The sequence below is a fragment of the Camelina sativa genome, chromosome 10, assembly GCF_030686135.1.
Source record: "Camelina sativa cultivar CO46 ecotype springtype chromosome 10, ASM3068613v1".
Lineage (NCBI taxonomy): Eukaryota > Viridiplantae > Streptophyta > Magnoliopsida > Brassicales > Brassicaceae > Camelina > Camelina sativa.
The window spans coordinates 20,649,187-20,665,963 of record NC_141889.1 but is presented as its reverse complement, the minus strand read 5'-3'; the positions used below and the strand labels follow the sequence as shown (position 1 = coordinate 20,665,963).

Sequence of the window (16,777 nt, the reverse complement as noted above, 5' to 3'; positions counted from 1 at the left end):
CATAAATATAATTATGATATAAAGAAGTTAGGCGGTAAAATTTGTCAAACTGAAAATAATCAATTATAGACTAGGCTAGACTTTAACCACGGTTTGATACTACAACGTTGCTATTAATTTTTCATAAAAATTTTGGTACCAACCAAATCTCTTTCAAATCATCAGCAAAATAGATATATCAAACGGGTTAAGCGGATCCTAACCAAAACTTATATTTTTATAATTCTTATTTTATTTTGAAAACACTCTAATAAATTAAAATTCTATAATTTTAATTATAAAATTTTAAAATATTAAAAACATAACATCATTAAATACAAAATAAAATGGAAAATTGTGTACCGTAGATTGTCTTTTTAAAAATAAACTATTGATTTTCGAAATTTGTAAAAATAAACCCAAGTACTTCTTCAGGTCGTACGGGGATATGCACATTCCACGTCAGCACTTATCAGATTAACAACAACATCCTCCGAAAGCCATTCTCAAATCTCAACCTTACGCTCGTGAATAGATTCACAAAACTCAGAGATTGTGATGACAACAGTTGCCTCCGGCTTCGTCTCTTTCTCGCCGGCGCTGCTCCATGTGAGTGACAGTGAATTCAGCAACACTTTCATCACTCAATCAATCAATCTCTCTCTCTCTCTCTCTCGAAATTGATGATTCTTTTTTTCTTCGCAGGCGAAATCTCGACGACCCTTTCCTAATTTCCGAAATCGCTCTCCGTCTCTTCCCACAGTTTCAGCATCACTGAGAAGCAGCAACGTAGAAGCAGACACAACAGCAAACCTCTACTACTCCAACATACGAGAAACCAATTCGGTTTCGGATTTGTTACATAACAACATTACCCTGGCAGAGTTAGATCCAGGAACCGCCAAGGTCGCAATTGGTATCTTAGGTCCAGCTTTATCTGCTTTTGGGTTTCTATTCATCGTGAGGATCGTCATGTCTTGGTACCCGAAACTCCCTGTCGACAAGTTCCCTTACGTTTTAGCTTACGCTCCGACCGAACCAATCCTTGCCCAGACTAGGAAAGTGATTCCGCCACTTGCGGGTGTTGATGTGACTCCTGTGGTTTGGTTCGGGCTTTTGAGTTTCCTTAGTGAGATTTTGGTTGGTCCACAGGGACTTCTTGTTCTTGTTTCTCAACAACAAGTTAGCTAAGAAATGATTCATTTTTTATCTTACTGATCATATCTCTCTCTCTCTGTTCTCAGTTCTCTTTTGAGACTTGTAGAGAAGTCTCCTTGTGGCACACAATGTTCCCAAATCACTCACATATATAATTTTGCTTGGCTCTTACCATTTTTCTTGGGTGATACTTGTTTTTCATGTCATAACTAACAATATCATTTAGTCGAGATTCTTGAGAGCAAATGGAAAGAACACAAGTCTAGCCAGTCCGAAGAGCCGTTCGTCTAGAGAACACTTTGTGTAAAATTCTTTATTGCTCCAAAGAACTTGTAGTCTTAGGTGTTATCAAAACAAATATTAACCGATAAGAAGAGACTTTAGGTTGCGAAGAACATAACCAAACAGTTTATTATTATCCATGAGTCAACAATCAGTGATCCATCAAGTTTCACATTTTGACTAAAGATTGAGGTAAAATTCTAATAGGGAGACCTTTGCTTGGTATTGGCAAGGGATCAACCACTATTTTATTTTCTTTTGGAGACACTAATTCCCACTTGAATCTCTTAACAAGATTGTGCATAAATATAAGAATCTCTAGGCGACCATACTCTCTCCCTGGACACATTCTGGGACCTCCTCCAAATGGAACATATGTGTAAGGCTTCGGACCACTTCCTTCGAATCGGTTTGGATCAAATCTCTCTGGTTCTGGGAAGTAGTCTGGATTCGTATGTGTCGCGGTGGCACTCCAATATAACTATGTTTATGATTATGATCAGCACACCAAAGATTTAATGCATGAGTATGATATGTATGTCAATATATGTAAAGGACCTGAAGTAGCCTTACCTTCCATCCTTTAGGGATGTAAAAACCCTTAAATGAGAAGTGATCAATGGCTTCACGAAAAGTGCCAGGAAGAGGAGGAACAATTCTCATCACTTCACATGCAACATTCCATGAATATCTCATTTTCTCAATGTCCTCCCACCTTAATCCTTTTTCTTTCTTCTGGTTTAGTATCTCCTTTTGCTCTGCAATTCCTTAGTGTGAGTAATTTCTCTTTTCTTGTAAAATTCAAAACCAAGGCATAAAATCTACCACCCAACACAAAGTTATTAATTTCGAGTTGTGTTTAACATGATGTCGACATGACAATAGGGTGAGCTATTTAAAAATAATATTTATTGGTATTATAGGAACATGATTGATAAGGAAAGAGTTGTCAAATTTTATGACACCAATAATACAAGTTAACAAAGCTAGTTTAATAGTATTTTCAGATTCATTCAGTAGTTTTAATTTTTACTTGCTACAACATGCATTATGCAGATCAATAACCGACATCCCGTAGATGAGTTTTGAATCCGGACAAACCAGTAATGCTATATGTGTTTGTTGTCGATTCACTTGTAGTCATTATTTGTAGTGGTTGCTACAATATTATTTATTCATTATCCCAAAAAATAGTCATACGATATGTATCCATAAAATGAGTCATAAATTATTGTTGAGGAAGCTATCGTGAACGAAAGAACAAAATAAATAAAGGAGATGTACCTAACTAGACATATAAATATATTAGGGAGGTGCGTACGTACCTTGTAGCACACGTTGGTAGATATGAGGGAATTCAGCAAGATAATTAACAATAAAAGTGCATACAATACTGGCTGTGTCGTGTCCTCCGATTAACACTCCAATAATCTTATCCGCCAAATCCTCGTCTTTGGTCTCTCCTATGTTCATCAACATATGAGATAATATGTCTTTTTCCTCTAATGCTTTCCCATCTTTTAGCTCTTCTTTCCTTTGCCTTATGATCGCGGAAACCTCTTTTCGGAGTAACCTCGACGCCTTGATGGCTCGGTTAAACCGTGTTCCTGGTAAGTCTATCGGGATTGAGAAGACCCCTACCGTTACCGTATTGAATTTTTCTCTTAGTTGCCTTACTCTTTCGGGGTCGTCCATGCTGAGGAACGAACGGCATGCTATTGAAAACGTGAACCTGATTGAGATTTTTTTATAAGTCATGAAACAGGCTTTTTTAAAATGTTAACATAAGATGCATGAGAAGCAGAATAATACATACTTTTTGGTGAGAGGGAAGACAATGAGCTGATCTTGATTGGCCCATTCCATCTCAAAATGTCTTTGAGCAATCTCATCCATAACGCCTACATATTTCCTCAAAGCCTCAGGTTTCATGAACTGCGAAAGAATCATCCTCAGCTTCTTGGCCTCCTCCTTGGAGCTCGTCTGCATTGAAGAAGGGAATATCTTATTAACGGAATCTGGCCACCACGAGACCACGAGCTTGTTCTCGTTGGTGAATAGAAACTTGTTTCCAGAGGCACCAGTCACCACCGCCGTGGGAGACCCAAAGAGGTGGGTCTTGAAGACACATGAGGAGGAGGAGGAGTAGAAGAGACGAACTCGGTCGGTGATGAACTTCTCGGGATGGCCTTGACGGCCGGCAGAGAGGAATGATAAACTCTCTCCGATTAAGGGAAAACCAATCTTTCCCGGAGGAAGGTGTTGATACGAGAAGTTTGAGAAATGTTTTCTAAGGAGTAATATGAGAGAAACAATAATGGAGCCAATGGAGAGGAATATGAGTGTCAAATACATACTTTATTTTTCTTTAATCTTTATGGCTTATTCTAGTTGTGTTTTGTTCGGTTTACAATGCTTTTTTATTTATAGACGTAGGTGATCGAGCTTGGATTTCAGGTTGAGTATAAATGTTTTTGATTACTTTGCACTGTAAAAATGAAATATACTGACATGACATCACATAAACGTACACCAAACTATTAAACCATGCATCTAGCTTTTTATTATTACTATCATTGTTTTTTTGGGGCACATCAAACCAACTAGCTCTGTCAAAATTTTATTAATCAAATGTTGGTAGGTGAGTAAACATCGTTTATATTAAGGTGTTTAAGTTAGTATTACTTATTAAATATTTTCTGAATTTTTATATTTCAGCCTTGTAAGATATTGCCTAATCCATCGTCCATGCGTCTATATATTTCAGCAATCGTTTATTTCTCCTTACATTTCTAGTTCTTTTTTTCCTTTTAAGTTGCTGTTAACTTATTTCATCATGCTTCTCTTAAGCAACAACATCAGTACATCACCATAATCATCAACTACCAACTACCCTAAGCATTTACTCCTAATTTTCACCATCAGCATCAACCAACAACTACAAAATATAGCATTAATTAATTTGACTAACCATATTTTGTCCTACAAATAAACTAAATTTAAAAGTGAATTTCAGTATACTAATATATATACTATCATTTCTATCACATTTAATTTGTTAATTAATTTATCAGTATTATGAATTCCAATCATTAAATATAGGTTTGAATTAGTTTCATCCCATAGTATATATTGTTTTTTTTGGTAAGTCCCATAGTATATATTTGTTTAAGAAACATAAAATAAATTAGTGATTGAGCCACAAATTTTAGAATTAAGAAGAAAGCAATAAGAATATATCTTAATATTTTTTGAAGTACATTTTGTATTCTACCCTTATAGTTTTGGTTATTTAAAAGTTTATTTGCAATCTCAATCCCTAGAAAATTACACAAAACCCAATTAGTAAAATCTATAAATCGACCATAATCATTAAAGTTTATTGGCATAAAATCTCCATAATATCTAAAAGTTTGCTATAATCTCTCAAAATATTAATCATACAACCGAATTTTACAAAAAAAAAATTCTACCATTTTCCTCCAAAATTTACACAATGAAGAATCTTCCTAAAATATCTTTAATATATCTCTTCAAAATAAACTATTCCTAAATCGACAACCCACAGCTCTCTCTCTCTCTCTAAAAAAACCTAAAAACCCTTTGCTTTCTCTCTAGTCAAAAACCGCCGCCGCTGCTTAGATTGACCGGCTCCGGTGGCTTCTTCAGCACTAGAGTCGGGTTTCTCCCTTTAGATTGTCTTTGTTTCCATCTTTTATCGGCACATCCATCTTTTTCTTCCAACGACAACAGATATAGATTTTCATATCTACAATTTTTAAGTTTCGATCTTCCCAACCTTGGGTTCAACTTCTTGGCTCTTGTTATTTTCGTCAAGTTTAGCTTCAGATCTGGCCATTTTGATGGTTGAGGCAGCCTCCAACTGCTACTTCACTGTCTTTGATGAAGAATCTTCACCAACGCAGATCGAGATCTCTTTCCTGTTTTTAAAGAGTCGTTCCTCCTGAGTGGTCTCTAGGCTTTGGCAGTGTCTCACCGCCCCTGGTAGCTCCTCTTTGAAGCAACATAAAGGGTCGCACGGCATGCTCATTCGATTCTAACTAGTGGTAAAGGAGGTTCTTGCAAGTTAACCCATTGTGTGTTTTTTCTAGTCTCAGATTTGTTTTAATTGTCTTAATAAGATCTATGTTTTAATTTTTCTTTTTTTGGATCTCTTGATTCTGTTCTGGGAAGTGAATGGATGTTGTGTAATTTTTCTGTCTAGGTTGTTTCCCCTTAGCTCACCGTGTTTGGTCTTAGTCTCCGAGAGGGTTTTGTACTCGCCGGCTTAAGTCTCCAGAAGGATTAATTTCCTTGTCGGCCTTTGTATTTTACTTTGAAGTTATTATCAATGAATCATTCAGACGGAAAAAAAAAAAATCGACAACCCAAAATTTTTCTCTTATAATTAAAACCAATATTCACACACAAGTCCTAATTGTTAACAACAAAAAAATACATTTGATTTTGTATATATCTTATTTGGAAACTAAATATTGTTGCACAAATTCTAAAGAAATAAAACGACGAAATAATAAACTCTCTTTTAACGATAAAAATTTGTTAGAAATACCATTTTTGGGATACCCCTTTTTAAAAATATCCTTTTTTAAACATTTTTATTTTTACATTTTTTTGCACAATTACAATATGTTAAATTAATTTTTAAAATATTTTTTTTAGGTTTAGGTTCTCTATTTTATGTTTATAATATAGTTTTAAGGGGGTAGGGTTTAGTTAGTATTTACAGTTTAAAGTTTACAGTTTAGGATTTAAAATTTAGTTATTTTATACATAAAAAAGACTATTTTTGAAAATGTACAACATGAAAGGTTTTTTTAAAAACTGACATAAGAAAATAGATATTTTTGAAAATCTTCCTTTAATGAATAGATCGTAAACTCCTTGCTCATTACATATATATAATTATATATACATACTAGCTTCACAAACGAAACATAACACCTACAACTAAAACCCACAACTCATCATAGAAATATGAAATATGTTTCAATTTTAAATGGAGTAGTGGATGGATCTGAGACAAGAGTCAAGGAAGTGTATGTTGTATCAAGGAAGTGTATGTCTTACAACATCAGTGATCCTTAGAGTCAACCTCCTTGGACCTAATTTCTGTTCTCTTTGTATTTTACGGTTATTGTTTTTGTTAAAAACCTGTTTGCTGACCCGTCGTGTATACATGTTTGTTTAAAATTATTTTGCATTTGTGGCTTTTGATAACATTGAGTCAATGTTGAGTACGATGAACAAGAGATGTTTTGTGATACTTCTTATATATGTTGTTGTCGTTATTAATTTAATATCTTAATCAATTTTTTTTTATTATATTTTGCTGTATGTTTTCATTTAGTTTTATAATTTTATCTTACAATTATGTGAAAACCTTAATAAATTAATAAAATAATATTGACTTTTTATCTCAACAATCATATTTGTAACATTCGGGTTTCCTAATTTTAGAAATTGGCAGGTTTGGTTTAAGTTTATCGGTTTGATTTGAGTTGCCGGTTTAGTTGGTTTTGGAAGAAAAAAAAACCCTAAAAGGTGTTTTTTAAGTTTCGACACCTTCTCCTTGCTGATGTCGCTGATTTTGTGCTTGAGCTGTTAATAAAATAAAGAGAGAGCAAGAGAGAGAAATTTGGCATGGTGTGAAGGAGATTAAGAAGAAATCAGAATCGTCAAGGTTTGGTAGGAAAATGATTCGTCATAGCAAATCGTTTCAAAATTTTTGTGAGATGCTTCGTCTATTATCAGATTCACATGAGATCTTGTGGGAAGCTACATGACGTCTACGGCTAGCTTTCCACCGGAGGGATTTTGAAGTTAACATGTGTTTCTGGGCTGTTGCAGACGCGAGTAGAGTCTCTCCTAGTTGTGTTTTGTTGTTCGAATCACCTTCTTAAGGTGAGTGTGTGACCATGATCTTATCTGAGCGATTAGGTTGTATGACTTGTTTTGTGTGATGATGTGTAGGTGTCGTGAATGTGTTGTTGGGTGTTCTGTTAAATGACTGGTTTCTTATGTTTTATTTGTGGTTGTACTCTTGATTTACTTGTGTGTATAGCTCTTAGACGAAAGAATCGCATCACTAGGTATTTCTAGTAATACTCACGCATCTCGCTGTGTTTGTAGTGCATGTAATTTGTAGCGTAGAATCATGACAATGAGGAGGAAGATGATCTAGGGTCTCATTTGTTGTGTTGTGGTTATGTTATCTCCTCGGAACTTGGTTAGAAGCTTGCTAGGTTGCTGGTTATGTTAGTTTAGTCTGCTTTGTCTTTTGCTGTGCATGTTGATTTGTTGTTGGTTTATTGTTTGGATTATAATTGAATATTATGGGTATTTAATTGTATTATTATTATAAAAAAATGGGTCGGGTTGTTTCAGTTTGGTATCAAAACCCTAATAGTTCTAGGGCGGGTTAGTGTATGGTTTAGAGCGGTCTAGGAAATTTAATTGTTTGAATTATTTTCCTGTTGCTTGATGCATGATGTTGATTCGTGGTTTAGTGTTAAAATTGATTATGAGTAATTAGTCAATCTGCATGTGGTATGGAGTCCTAGTCTCATCCTCTTCGAGTCTTCAGTGAGATTCCACGATAAGTTGTTTATTGTGTTGTGTGGTTTTTTAGAGTTCTTAGTCTTTGTTCGGGGAAGTGCAAATGACTAATGGAAAGTTTTATTAATAGTTAGAACATGTCTATTTTTGGAAAGAGTGTGTGTGAACACGCAAAGTGGTTGGAAGGTTTTAGAGTGTGGCATGGGGGTGGCCAGGGTGGTGGTGATATTCCGAGAGGTATATGGTGGTTGGTATGATAAAAAAATGTTTTATGCAGATCACGGAGGGTGGTCTTGGTTAGAGAAATGCTTATAGACATTATGAGCGTTTGATGTGAGGGCCAGGGGGGGGGGGGTCCTGAACAACTCATGAGGAGATGGGAGTTCTCTTGAGGGGACGGGGTTTCCGAAATACCGATAGCTCGAGGGGCTGCAGAAACAACCCTTCCCGTTTTTTTTTGTTAATAATAATAATTCTCTAGTGGTCTCATCTCTACTAAGACCCTAACATCAATCAACATCAGAAGATAACCAAACAATACCATTAAGCCAAATAGAAATCTAACAATGAAATAATCCAATAACCAATCAAGTCACTACCAAATTTCAACATCCTACAATGTTCTATAAATTCAACTCTAGCAACCTAACAATAGCTTGAGCACAATCAATCAAGCCTCTAGAACATCCTCCTCCTCATCGCCTTGATTCCACGATCACTCTTTGCCTTTACCTGCACCACAAATACAAATTGAGATAAATGAGTAGTGTCATAAACACTCAGTGAGGCAATCCTCCCATCTACTGGGCTATACACACAAACAACTGAGATTCTAATGCACAAACAGACACAACAAACCAAAGAACAAGCCTTGGACAAGTGGGTGTCGACCGACACTGACTGCTGGTGTTGACCGACACTGCTTCTCAGTGTCAATCGACACTCCTCCTTGGTGTTGACCGACACCCATCTTGAGTCGATCGACACCGACACAATCTGCTCGAAGCCGAACGACGATTCTCCATTTCTAACCATCTCCAATCCATCCAAAACTGTTCCAAAAGCTTCAGGAACCTATGGGAACCATAAAACAACCAACAAAAGTAAGAAAAACATCACAAACAACATAGAACAAGCAAAACAAAAGAGATCTCAGGCTTAGATTAACCATGGTCATGCACTCACCTCTTTTGCAGGAAGTTTCTGACCCAAACTGACACCCACACACTCTTAACAAGCTTCCAACCCACTCCTAGCTTTAGTTATATCTCAAGAACAGCCAGCAATCTTCCCAAAAACCACTAACTCTCAAGCGCTTTCTCTTTTCTCTCTTTTTCTCTCTCAAACAGCGACAAAACAAGCTTTCCAAAACCCTTTAGTCGACTTCCTCTTTAAATACACTGGTTAGGGATTCCACATAAACCAAACCGACCCAAAACGACCATTGATTTCAACTCGTTCGAACCGGAAATTGCTGGTGTCGATCGACACTCCCATGGTGCCGATCGACACTCCCATGGTGTCGATCGACACCTACCCCCAAATCACACTTTTTTGGTTTGCGGATATTACGGTTGCGGTCCTGAGGGTGGCAGAGGAGATGGGGGTTCTCCTGGTATCGAGATCTCGAGGTTGACGACCCGAGGGTGAGATGGTATATATGACTCGAAGACGGGGGGTCTGAGAGTGATATCGGTATGGCTCTAAGACGAGGGGTCTGATAGTGAAATCGATATGGGTTTAAGGTTGCGACCTAAGAGCAAATGAGTTGTGGGAAAAAGTGTCAAGGACGTGGGGATAAGCATAGCGACCAGATGCGGATTTAGGAGATTGATGGGGTTGCAATCTCAGATTTCCTGTTGTGACCGGATGCATATCTCGGGGTTGATGGGAGTTCCAATCTTGGGGGTTTTTGTGTGTTGACCGGGAGGGTCAGGTTTATGTTGGACGGGGGGTGAGGTTTATGTTGAGAAGGAGGTCAGGTTTATGCTGGCCGGGGGGCCCGAGTTATGTTGACCGGGAGAATCAGGTTTATGTTGACTGGTGGGGTCAGGATTGTGTTGACCGGTGGGGTCATGGTTTTGTTGACCGGTGGGGTTATGTTGATGTTGACTAGTGGAGTTAGGATGATTAGGTGGTGTGAACCGTTGTGATGGTGGTTGGAGGAATTTTGCAGATAAGCTACAGTGTGTTCAGATTCGAGGATGAATCTATTGTTAGTGGAGGATGAATCCAATTTCCTAATTTTAGAAATTGGCTGGTATCGTGAATGTGTTGTTGGATGTTCTGTTTAATGGCTGGGTTGTTATGTTTTATTTGTGGTTGTGCTCTTGATTTGCTTGTGTGTATAGCTCATAGATGGAAGGATCGCATCACTGATAATTTCTGGTAATACTCACACATCTCATTGTGTTTGTGGTACAGGTAATTTGTAGCGTGTAATCATGGCAATGAGGAGGAGAATGATCTAGGGTCTCGTTTATTATGTTGTAGTTATGTTATTCTTATTGGAACCTGATTAGAAGCTTGCTAGGTTGCTGGTTATGTTAGTTTAGTTTTGTTTGCCTGTCGTTTTGCACGTTGATTTGTTGTTGGTTTATTGTTTAGATTATAATTGAATATTATGAGATATTTAGTTATATTATTATTTTTAAAAAATTAGTTGTGTTGTTTCAATATTTCCAATAATAAGTTAATGTTTTGGAAACAAAGGATAAAATGATTGTAATTTCTCAACTTAGTATCATTTTTATCAGTTTATCAATGTGTTGAATTGTAAATAGATTTTTGGGATTTGGTCTAGTAAAATGTAAATATATAAAACCTGGCCGGAACACAAACTAACCTAGCAAGTTCCGGATAACAAGTCTGGGGCTATGCTATATTGTTTGTTTTACCGTGGATTCAACTTTTCTTATTTAAATCTTATTTTTGTATTTATTTTAATATTATCATTAGTTTTCAATATCTATATTAGCATTTTCACTGAAGTTTTGCAAAATCAATATTAACATTTCCGTATAACTCAAAATATCAAATTAATTTCGGTAGATATCACATATTAAAAGAAAATATTAAACATGTTATCATATGCCCAAAAATATATAAACTATTACATCTTCCTTAACTTCCTTCGACTGCATGCTTAATTTTCTGAATTTTTTTGAAAAACAGATTCATCAATCAATCATAAATATTCTGCATCATCACATTTTAATATATAAATATGATAAATATGGAATGTAAAAATTTCAATCCTAACCAAAAACATCAAACTTTCCAAACAACTCGAGAAATATTTTAAATACTAGAAATTCATCTGCGGTGTACCGCGGGGCCATTTTTAATAAAAAATTGTAATTTGTTTAATAGATTAACTATATAGATATATTAAACTAATATTTAGTTTGTAATTTTAAAATGTATAACTTTACAAATATAGATATATTAGTTAGTATGAAAATTAGAAAGTATTTTGTTTTAGGTTTATTGTTTTATATTATAGTATAACATAGACATACAATTAAATAAGTAGTGATTTATAGAAAGAATATACTGTGTATTTTTTGTTTATTTACAGATAGTAGTATTTTTATTATTTTAAAACTTTTAAATATATGTACATGATAATTTTGTATTGTAGTTTTGTTTGTTTTATATATAAAGAATCAGTTAACTTTAGCATATAAAGTTTTGTTGTGAAATGCAAATAAAAGTTGTCAACAGTTATTTGTTTGACATGATTTCCACATTGTTTTTCTTTTAATAAACTTAAGTTATTAAAATAGACCAAGATGTGTATATATAATTTGTTAGAAATAAGAAAATAACTGTTTGAACAAAAATAGATTTAATTCAGTATACTAATTACTTACAGATATATATTACGTAATTGACTCTTGTTTTAACATAAACTAATATTGGTTTTTTTTTTGTTTTGTCTAGACCGACACAATTGTTCTAGTTTTTATCTGACAAAACAAACCTGTCATCTTCTTCGTCTTTGTTTTATCCCGTCCACTGCGACATCTCCGCCCATCTTGATTTTTAGTCGATCGATTTCATCATCATTATTTGTTACAATTCGTCTACGAAAGAGTGTACAAGTTTTCTGATGAAAAAAATAGAAGACATCATTATTAAGTTTTTATTTTTGGCATATCTAGAACACGAAAGAGTGTTTATTGATTAGGCCGATTGTTTAGGAAATGTCTGTATGGAGAAATTATTGTTTTGTAAAATTAGAAACTTATTATTAATTAAATTAATTATAAACTTAATACTTAATGTTAAATGGAGTGGTTCTGATTGTTTTAGAAATTTTATCAGGATAGGAAATCTTGTTTCCAAAAATCAAAACTTAATATTAATTAATTAAATGAAAAACAAATTAATAATTAATGCTAATGGCATGCTTGTAAATATGTTTGAACTTGAAGATTTATTTCATAAATGTCTCCAAAAATGTATATATAGATTAATTTTTATTTTCTAAATATTTTTTTTTATATTTTTAGTTAAACCTAACAACATACTCTAAACATCTCATTACCTATATATATAAATTAAATCCAAACAAACTCTAATATTCATCATCATAAACCAGTCTATTGATTTTTCTTTCAATCTATAATAAAATAAAAATGTGTAACGCCCCCGAACGAAAACTCTGCGTTTTGGGGGTGGGTGTCGATCGACACCATGGTGGTGTCGGTCGACACCAAGGTTTTCTGGTTCAACCAGATTGAGTTTTTAATCGATTTGGTTTGGTTTGGTTTGAGGAAACCATTGAACCAGTATACTTAAGTGGGTTTCGACGACAAGAAGGGTTTTGGGAGTTTGTCTTTGTCGCCGTTTAACACTTTTGAGAGAGAAAAGGAGAAAACTTTATTCTTGAGCTTTTGAGAGAGATTTGTGAGATTCCTTGCTGTTCTTGAGAGATCCCAGGCTAGAAAGGAGTTAGAGGCTTGTTAGGAGGGTGAGTTTCATTGCTGTGGTTCAGAGACCTTCTTCAAAGAGGTGAGTGCATGACCATGGCTAATCTAAGCCTTTGATTTCCTTGTTCTTGCTTGTTTGTTGTTCTTTTGTGTGTTTTCATGCTGGGGATTGGATTATACAGGTTCCTAATGATGTTTCTGGCATGGGTTTTGAGTATTGGATGATTTGGAGGAGATTGGGAAGCGAGATTCGACTCTCGGCTTCGTGCGGATCGCAGTTGCAGGTGGGTGTCGATCGACACCACTTGGTGTCGGTCGACACCAGCAAGAATGGGCATCGATCGACACTGTGGGGTAGTGTCGGTCGAAACCAATGCCAGTGTCGGTCGACACTAGGCTTGTGTCGGTCGACACTAGGCTGGTGTCAGTCGACACCTCCCTTCCAGCCGTTTCCTGGTTTGTATGTTTTGTTTGTTGTTTGTTTGGAACATTGGAATCAATGTTGCTTGTGTGTATAGCCCAGTAGATGGGAGGATTGTCTCACTGAGTGTTTATCAAATATTCATGCATCTCAATTTGTGTTTGTGGTGCAGGTAAAGGCAAAGTGTGATCGTGGAATCAAGGCAATGAAGAGGAAGATGTTCTAGGGACTCGATTGGTTGTTGTCTGACATTGTTAGGTTGCTAGAGTTGGGTCTTTAGAACTTGCTAGGTTGCCGATTCCTTGTTTCTTGTTGTTTGACATTGGAATGGTTATGTCTGGATATTGGTTATTCATTAATATTGGATATTTATTGGATATTGGTTTTTGTTATTCCGCTATTAGTTGTGATTGTGCTTAGGTGGCTAGTGGATATGGGACCACTAGTTGTAGTTTATTATTATTATTATTATTTATTATTTATAAAAAAAACAAGTCAGATCGTTTCAAAATGATTCTGCAAAAACATGATCGTTTCAGAATGGTTTTGGCCGTGCATCAGTGCAGTATTTCAGTGTTCATCTTCTGCCAAAACATGGTCGTTTCATATCTTGGACTTTTGTTAATTTTTTTATATTCTATTTGTGTATAATTTTTTTTTGTATAAACGATATAGGGATGTGATACATGGGTTTCATTAAGTTTTCTATTTTATGGAAATATTCAGGCTAATAGATTTGACGTTGTGATCAAAACTGTTGTGAGACGTTGTGATCAAAACTGTTGTGAGAGCCGTGTTCTCATTAGGTTTTGTTTCTTTTGGTTTAGTTTATTCTATACATTTTAAATTTATATTATGATTACATGAAAATCATAATAATTCCTTTTATTATAATTTTGTATATACTTCAATTATTACTGAGTAAATCTTTCTAATAAAATGTATGTACTTCAATATTACTGAAATAATCTTTCTAATAAAATCTTTACATAACTATCTGACAAAAATAATTCATTTTTGATTATTGATAATGACAAAAAACTATCTAACATATAACGACAAAAATCTTTAAATTAATGGTGATTATGGTTTTATAACCGATAATAAAACTATATATATATATATACAACTTAATTTTAAAATATTTTAATTTAAAGTATAAGCTCGTGGAGTCTGACACGGACGAGCTTCCCTCCTCCTCGGGCATGCGGCCTCCTCGGTCTTGGGGATGTGATGTTCCCCTTCCGCCAGTGTTCTCCGGACATCGGTGTTTTGTGGATGGCTCTTGGAAAGCCACTGATGTTTTTGCAGGTGCAGGAAGGGTGTGCTTTTCTTCTCAAGAGTCACCCCTCATTTCTGGCGCAGCCAATTACCGGCGTAGTCTGTCTCTGTTACATGCTGAAGTTGAAGCTTTCATTTTGGCGATGCGATGCATGATTGAACATGATTTTCGAGAGGTATTTTTCTTCAGAGACTGCTCTGATTTGGTGAAGATGGTGTCTTCGCCTTAGGATTGGCCAGCCTTTGCAACATACCAAGATTGACAAGGAGGAATTTTCTTCTTTTTCATTGGTTCAGGTTTCTAGAAATACTAATGTACGAGCGGATTCTTTGGCACGCCAAGCGCGTTCAAATCCGCATCCCATTTTATTTGTAAACAACTTCCCCACAAATTGGCTCGTTTGAGCTGATTTCTTTTGTTGACAAAAAAAACAAAGAATAGGCTTGTGGTATACCGCGAGTTGCAATCTAGTTACTATTCATATTCATAGCACTTTCCTAAGAAGAAACATCACTTTCCTTTTTCCAATAATTATATTCAACGTTTTCAAAAATTAATATAGACTAGGTTTTAACCCGCGGTATACCGCGAGAATATATTTTTATAATTAAAATTTAAAAATAAAACTATTTTTTTATTTTTTGGTAGTATTTCTTATGTCATAAAACAGTTATACATTATGAAAAGGTAGTTTTCTAGTTTTAAAATATATATTGGGTTTTTGTTGAAATGTTTAATATTTATAATTTAAGTTTTACTATTTTAGTTTTGCAAATAAATTTATTAGAGTCAATAAAACATTATAATATGTATTTCATGATAAGTATTTGGATGAAAGTATTTAATTATACTTTCTATTTAATATATGTTAACTTTCAAAGAATCTAATATCATAATCTTAATATATGTTAACTTTCAAAGAATCTAATATCAATATTTTGGGATCAAACCAATCTAAGTGAGTTAATAAAATTTAAAATTAATATTAATATCGGTCCAAACCTGTCCCGCTATACAATAACCTTGTATATTAATATTTCTTTTTATTTTTAAGTTTAAAAATATTATATGGTATAATTGAACGGTTTGACTAAGAATTGAATTTAAACATATACAAATTTGTAAAATTTGAATGCTTGTAAATTTTGTTTCACACTCATTATATATTTACAAATATTTAGATAAAACTTTTATACAAATGTTTATATTAAATTAGAAATAAAATTTATATAAAATTTGTTCTGTAGTATACCCATGTAGGATAATGATTAAGATTAAGAATTATAATTGTTACAAAAAATATAAATAAAAACCCAATTGAAATCAACGTTACTTAGGATTAAGTATTATAATCCTTACCCAAAAAATATATTAAGAATTAGTATAATTATTACAAAAAAAAAGAGGAATTAAATCAACTATAATCAATGAAAATGTTATGGGCAATTGACAAAAATGGCACAAATTTAGGTTTTTGTTCCAAAGTTAGCACTAACTATTAAAAATGAAAAAATTAGCACAAAGTTAAGCTGAAGAGAAAGAGTTTTGGGCTAACAAAAACAAGAGCCCAGTTTTATTTTCTCTAAAAAATTTCAAAGCCCAAAAGATCATTCTCGAAGTCGACTTCTTCTTCATCTCCTTCCGTCGTCTCATTCCACAAATCTGATACGGTGGTTACCAGAGGCTCGCCGCTTTATCGTCCTATCTCGTCGCTGTTATACTGTTGTCTCGCATACTCAAGCTGTTTCCTGTTCTCAGTGTTTTGAATCGTGACGCCTTATAAACCATCTTCTCAAAATCTCCAAGAGATCTGATTCAATGGATCCTGATAAAGAGATCATATATATTAATTTTCTCAGATTCTCCAAGAGATCATATATATTACAATTCCTCAAATGCGCATCCAAGGGGTTCGAATCTTCGAAGTCGAGGAACTACAGACTTCGTCAATTTACAAGTGGGAGGGTAACCAGTAGGCCAAAGCCTATTATTCGATTATAGTTGTAAGACTTTAAAATATATGGTGAAAGATTCAGGAATGGTTTTTAAAAAATCAGGATGGCATTCCTCAAATGCACATCCAGAGGTTCGAGCCCTCGACTTCGGGTATTTACAAGTGGGAGAGTAACCAGTAGGCGA

General features: G+C 34.6%; 2 protein-coding genes and 1 long non-coding RNA gene across 3 annotated transcripts; 2 read left to right on the top strand and 1 right to left on the bottom strand.

Annotated features, from left to right (window-relative positions):
• The first annotated feature begins 388 nt into the window (after positions 1-388).
• Positions 389-1,308, top strand: LOC104719300 (protein COFACTOR ASSEMBLY OF COMPLEX C SUBUNIT B CCB3, chloroplastic). The gene is made up of 2 exons (XM_010437187.3): positions 389-588; positions 685-1,308. Exons 1-2 carry the CDS (start codon positions 538-540, stop codon positions 1,168-1,170), a joined length of 537 nt encoding a protein of 178 aa, XP_010435489.1. The 5' UTR covers positions 389-537; the 3' UTR covers positions 1,171-1,308.
• Positions 1,309-1,522: 214 nt separating this feature from the next.
• On the bottom strand, positions 1,523-3,852 carry LOC104719298 (cytochrome P450 716A1-like). The gene is made up of 4 exons (XM_087469851.1): positions 3,236-3,852; positions 2,745-3,151; positions 1,993-2,177; positions 1,523-1,900 (listed from the first exon to the last, which is right to left on the bottom strand). The coding sequence occupies exons 1-4, from the start codon at positions 3,772-3,774 to the stop codon at positions 1,589-1,591; spliced, it is 1,443 nt and encodes a 480-aa protein (XP_087325977.1). The 5' UTR covers positions 3,775-3,852; the 3' UTR covers positions 1,523-1,588.
• A 978-nt stretch (positions 3,853-4,830) lies between these two features.
• LOC147936302 (uncharacterized) lies at positions 4,831-5,837 on the top strand. Its single transcript, XR_015568853.1, has 2 exons — positions 4,831-5,486; positions 5,645-5,837. It is a non-coding gene; the product is annotated as an uncharacterized LOC147936302 (long non-coding RNA).
• The last annotated feature ends 10,940 nt before the right edge of the window (positions 5,838-16,777 follow it).

What these genes read in the sequence shown, in the direction of transcription:
- LOC104719300 (XM_010437187.3), top strand. Translation starts at nt 538, where the DNA reads ATGACAACAGTTGCCTCCGGCTTCGTCTCTTTCTCGCCGGCGCTGCTC. An exon ending in TCTCGCCGGCGCTGCTCCAT is followed by an intron (nt 589 to 684) that starts GTGAGTGACAGT and finishes TTTTCTTCGCAG; the next exon opens with GCGAAATCTCGACGACCCTT.
- LOC104719298 (XM_087469851.1), bottom strand. Translation starts at nt 3,774, where the DNA reads ATGTATTTGACACTCATATTCCTCTCCATTGGCTCCATTATTGTTTCT. An exon ending in GTCTTCCCTCTCACCAAAAA is followed by an intron (nt 3,152 to 3,235) that starts GTATGTATTATT and finishes AATCTCAATCAG; the next exon opens with GTTCACGTTTTCAATAGCAT. An exon ending in ACATCCCTAAAGGATGGAAG is followed by an intron (nt 1,901 to 1,992) that starts GTAAGGCTACTT and finishes TCATAAACATAG; the next exon opens with TTATATTGGAGTGCCACCGC.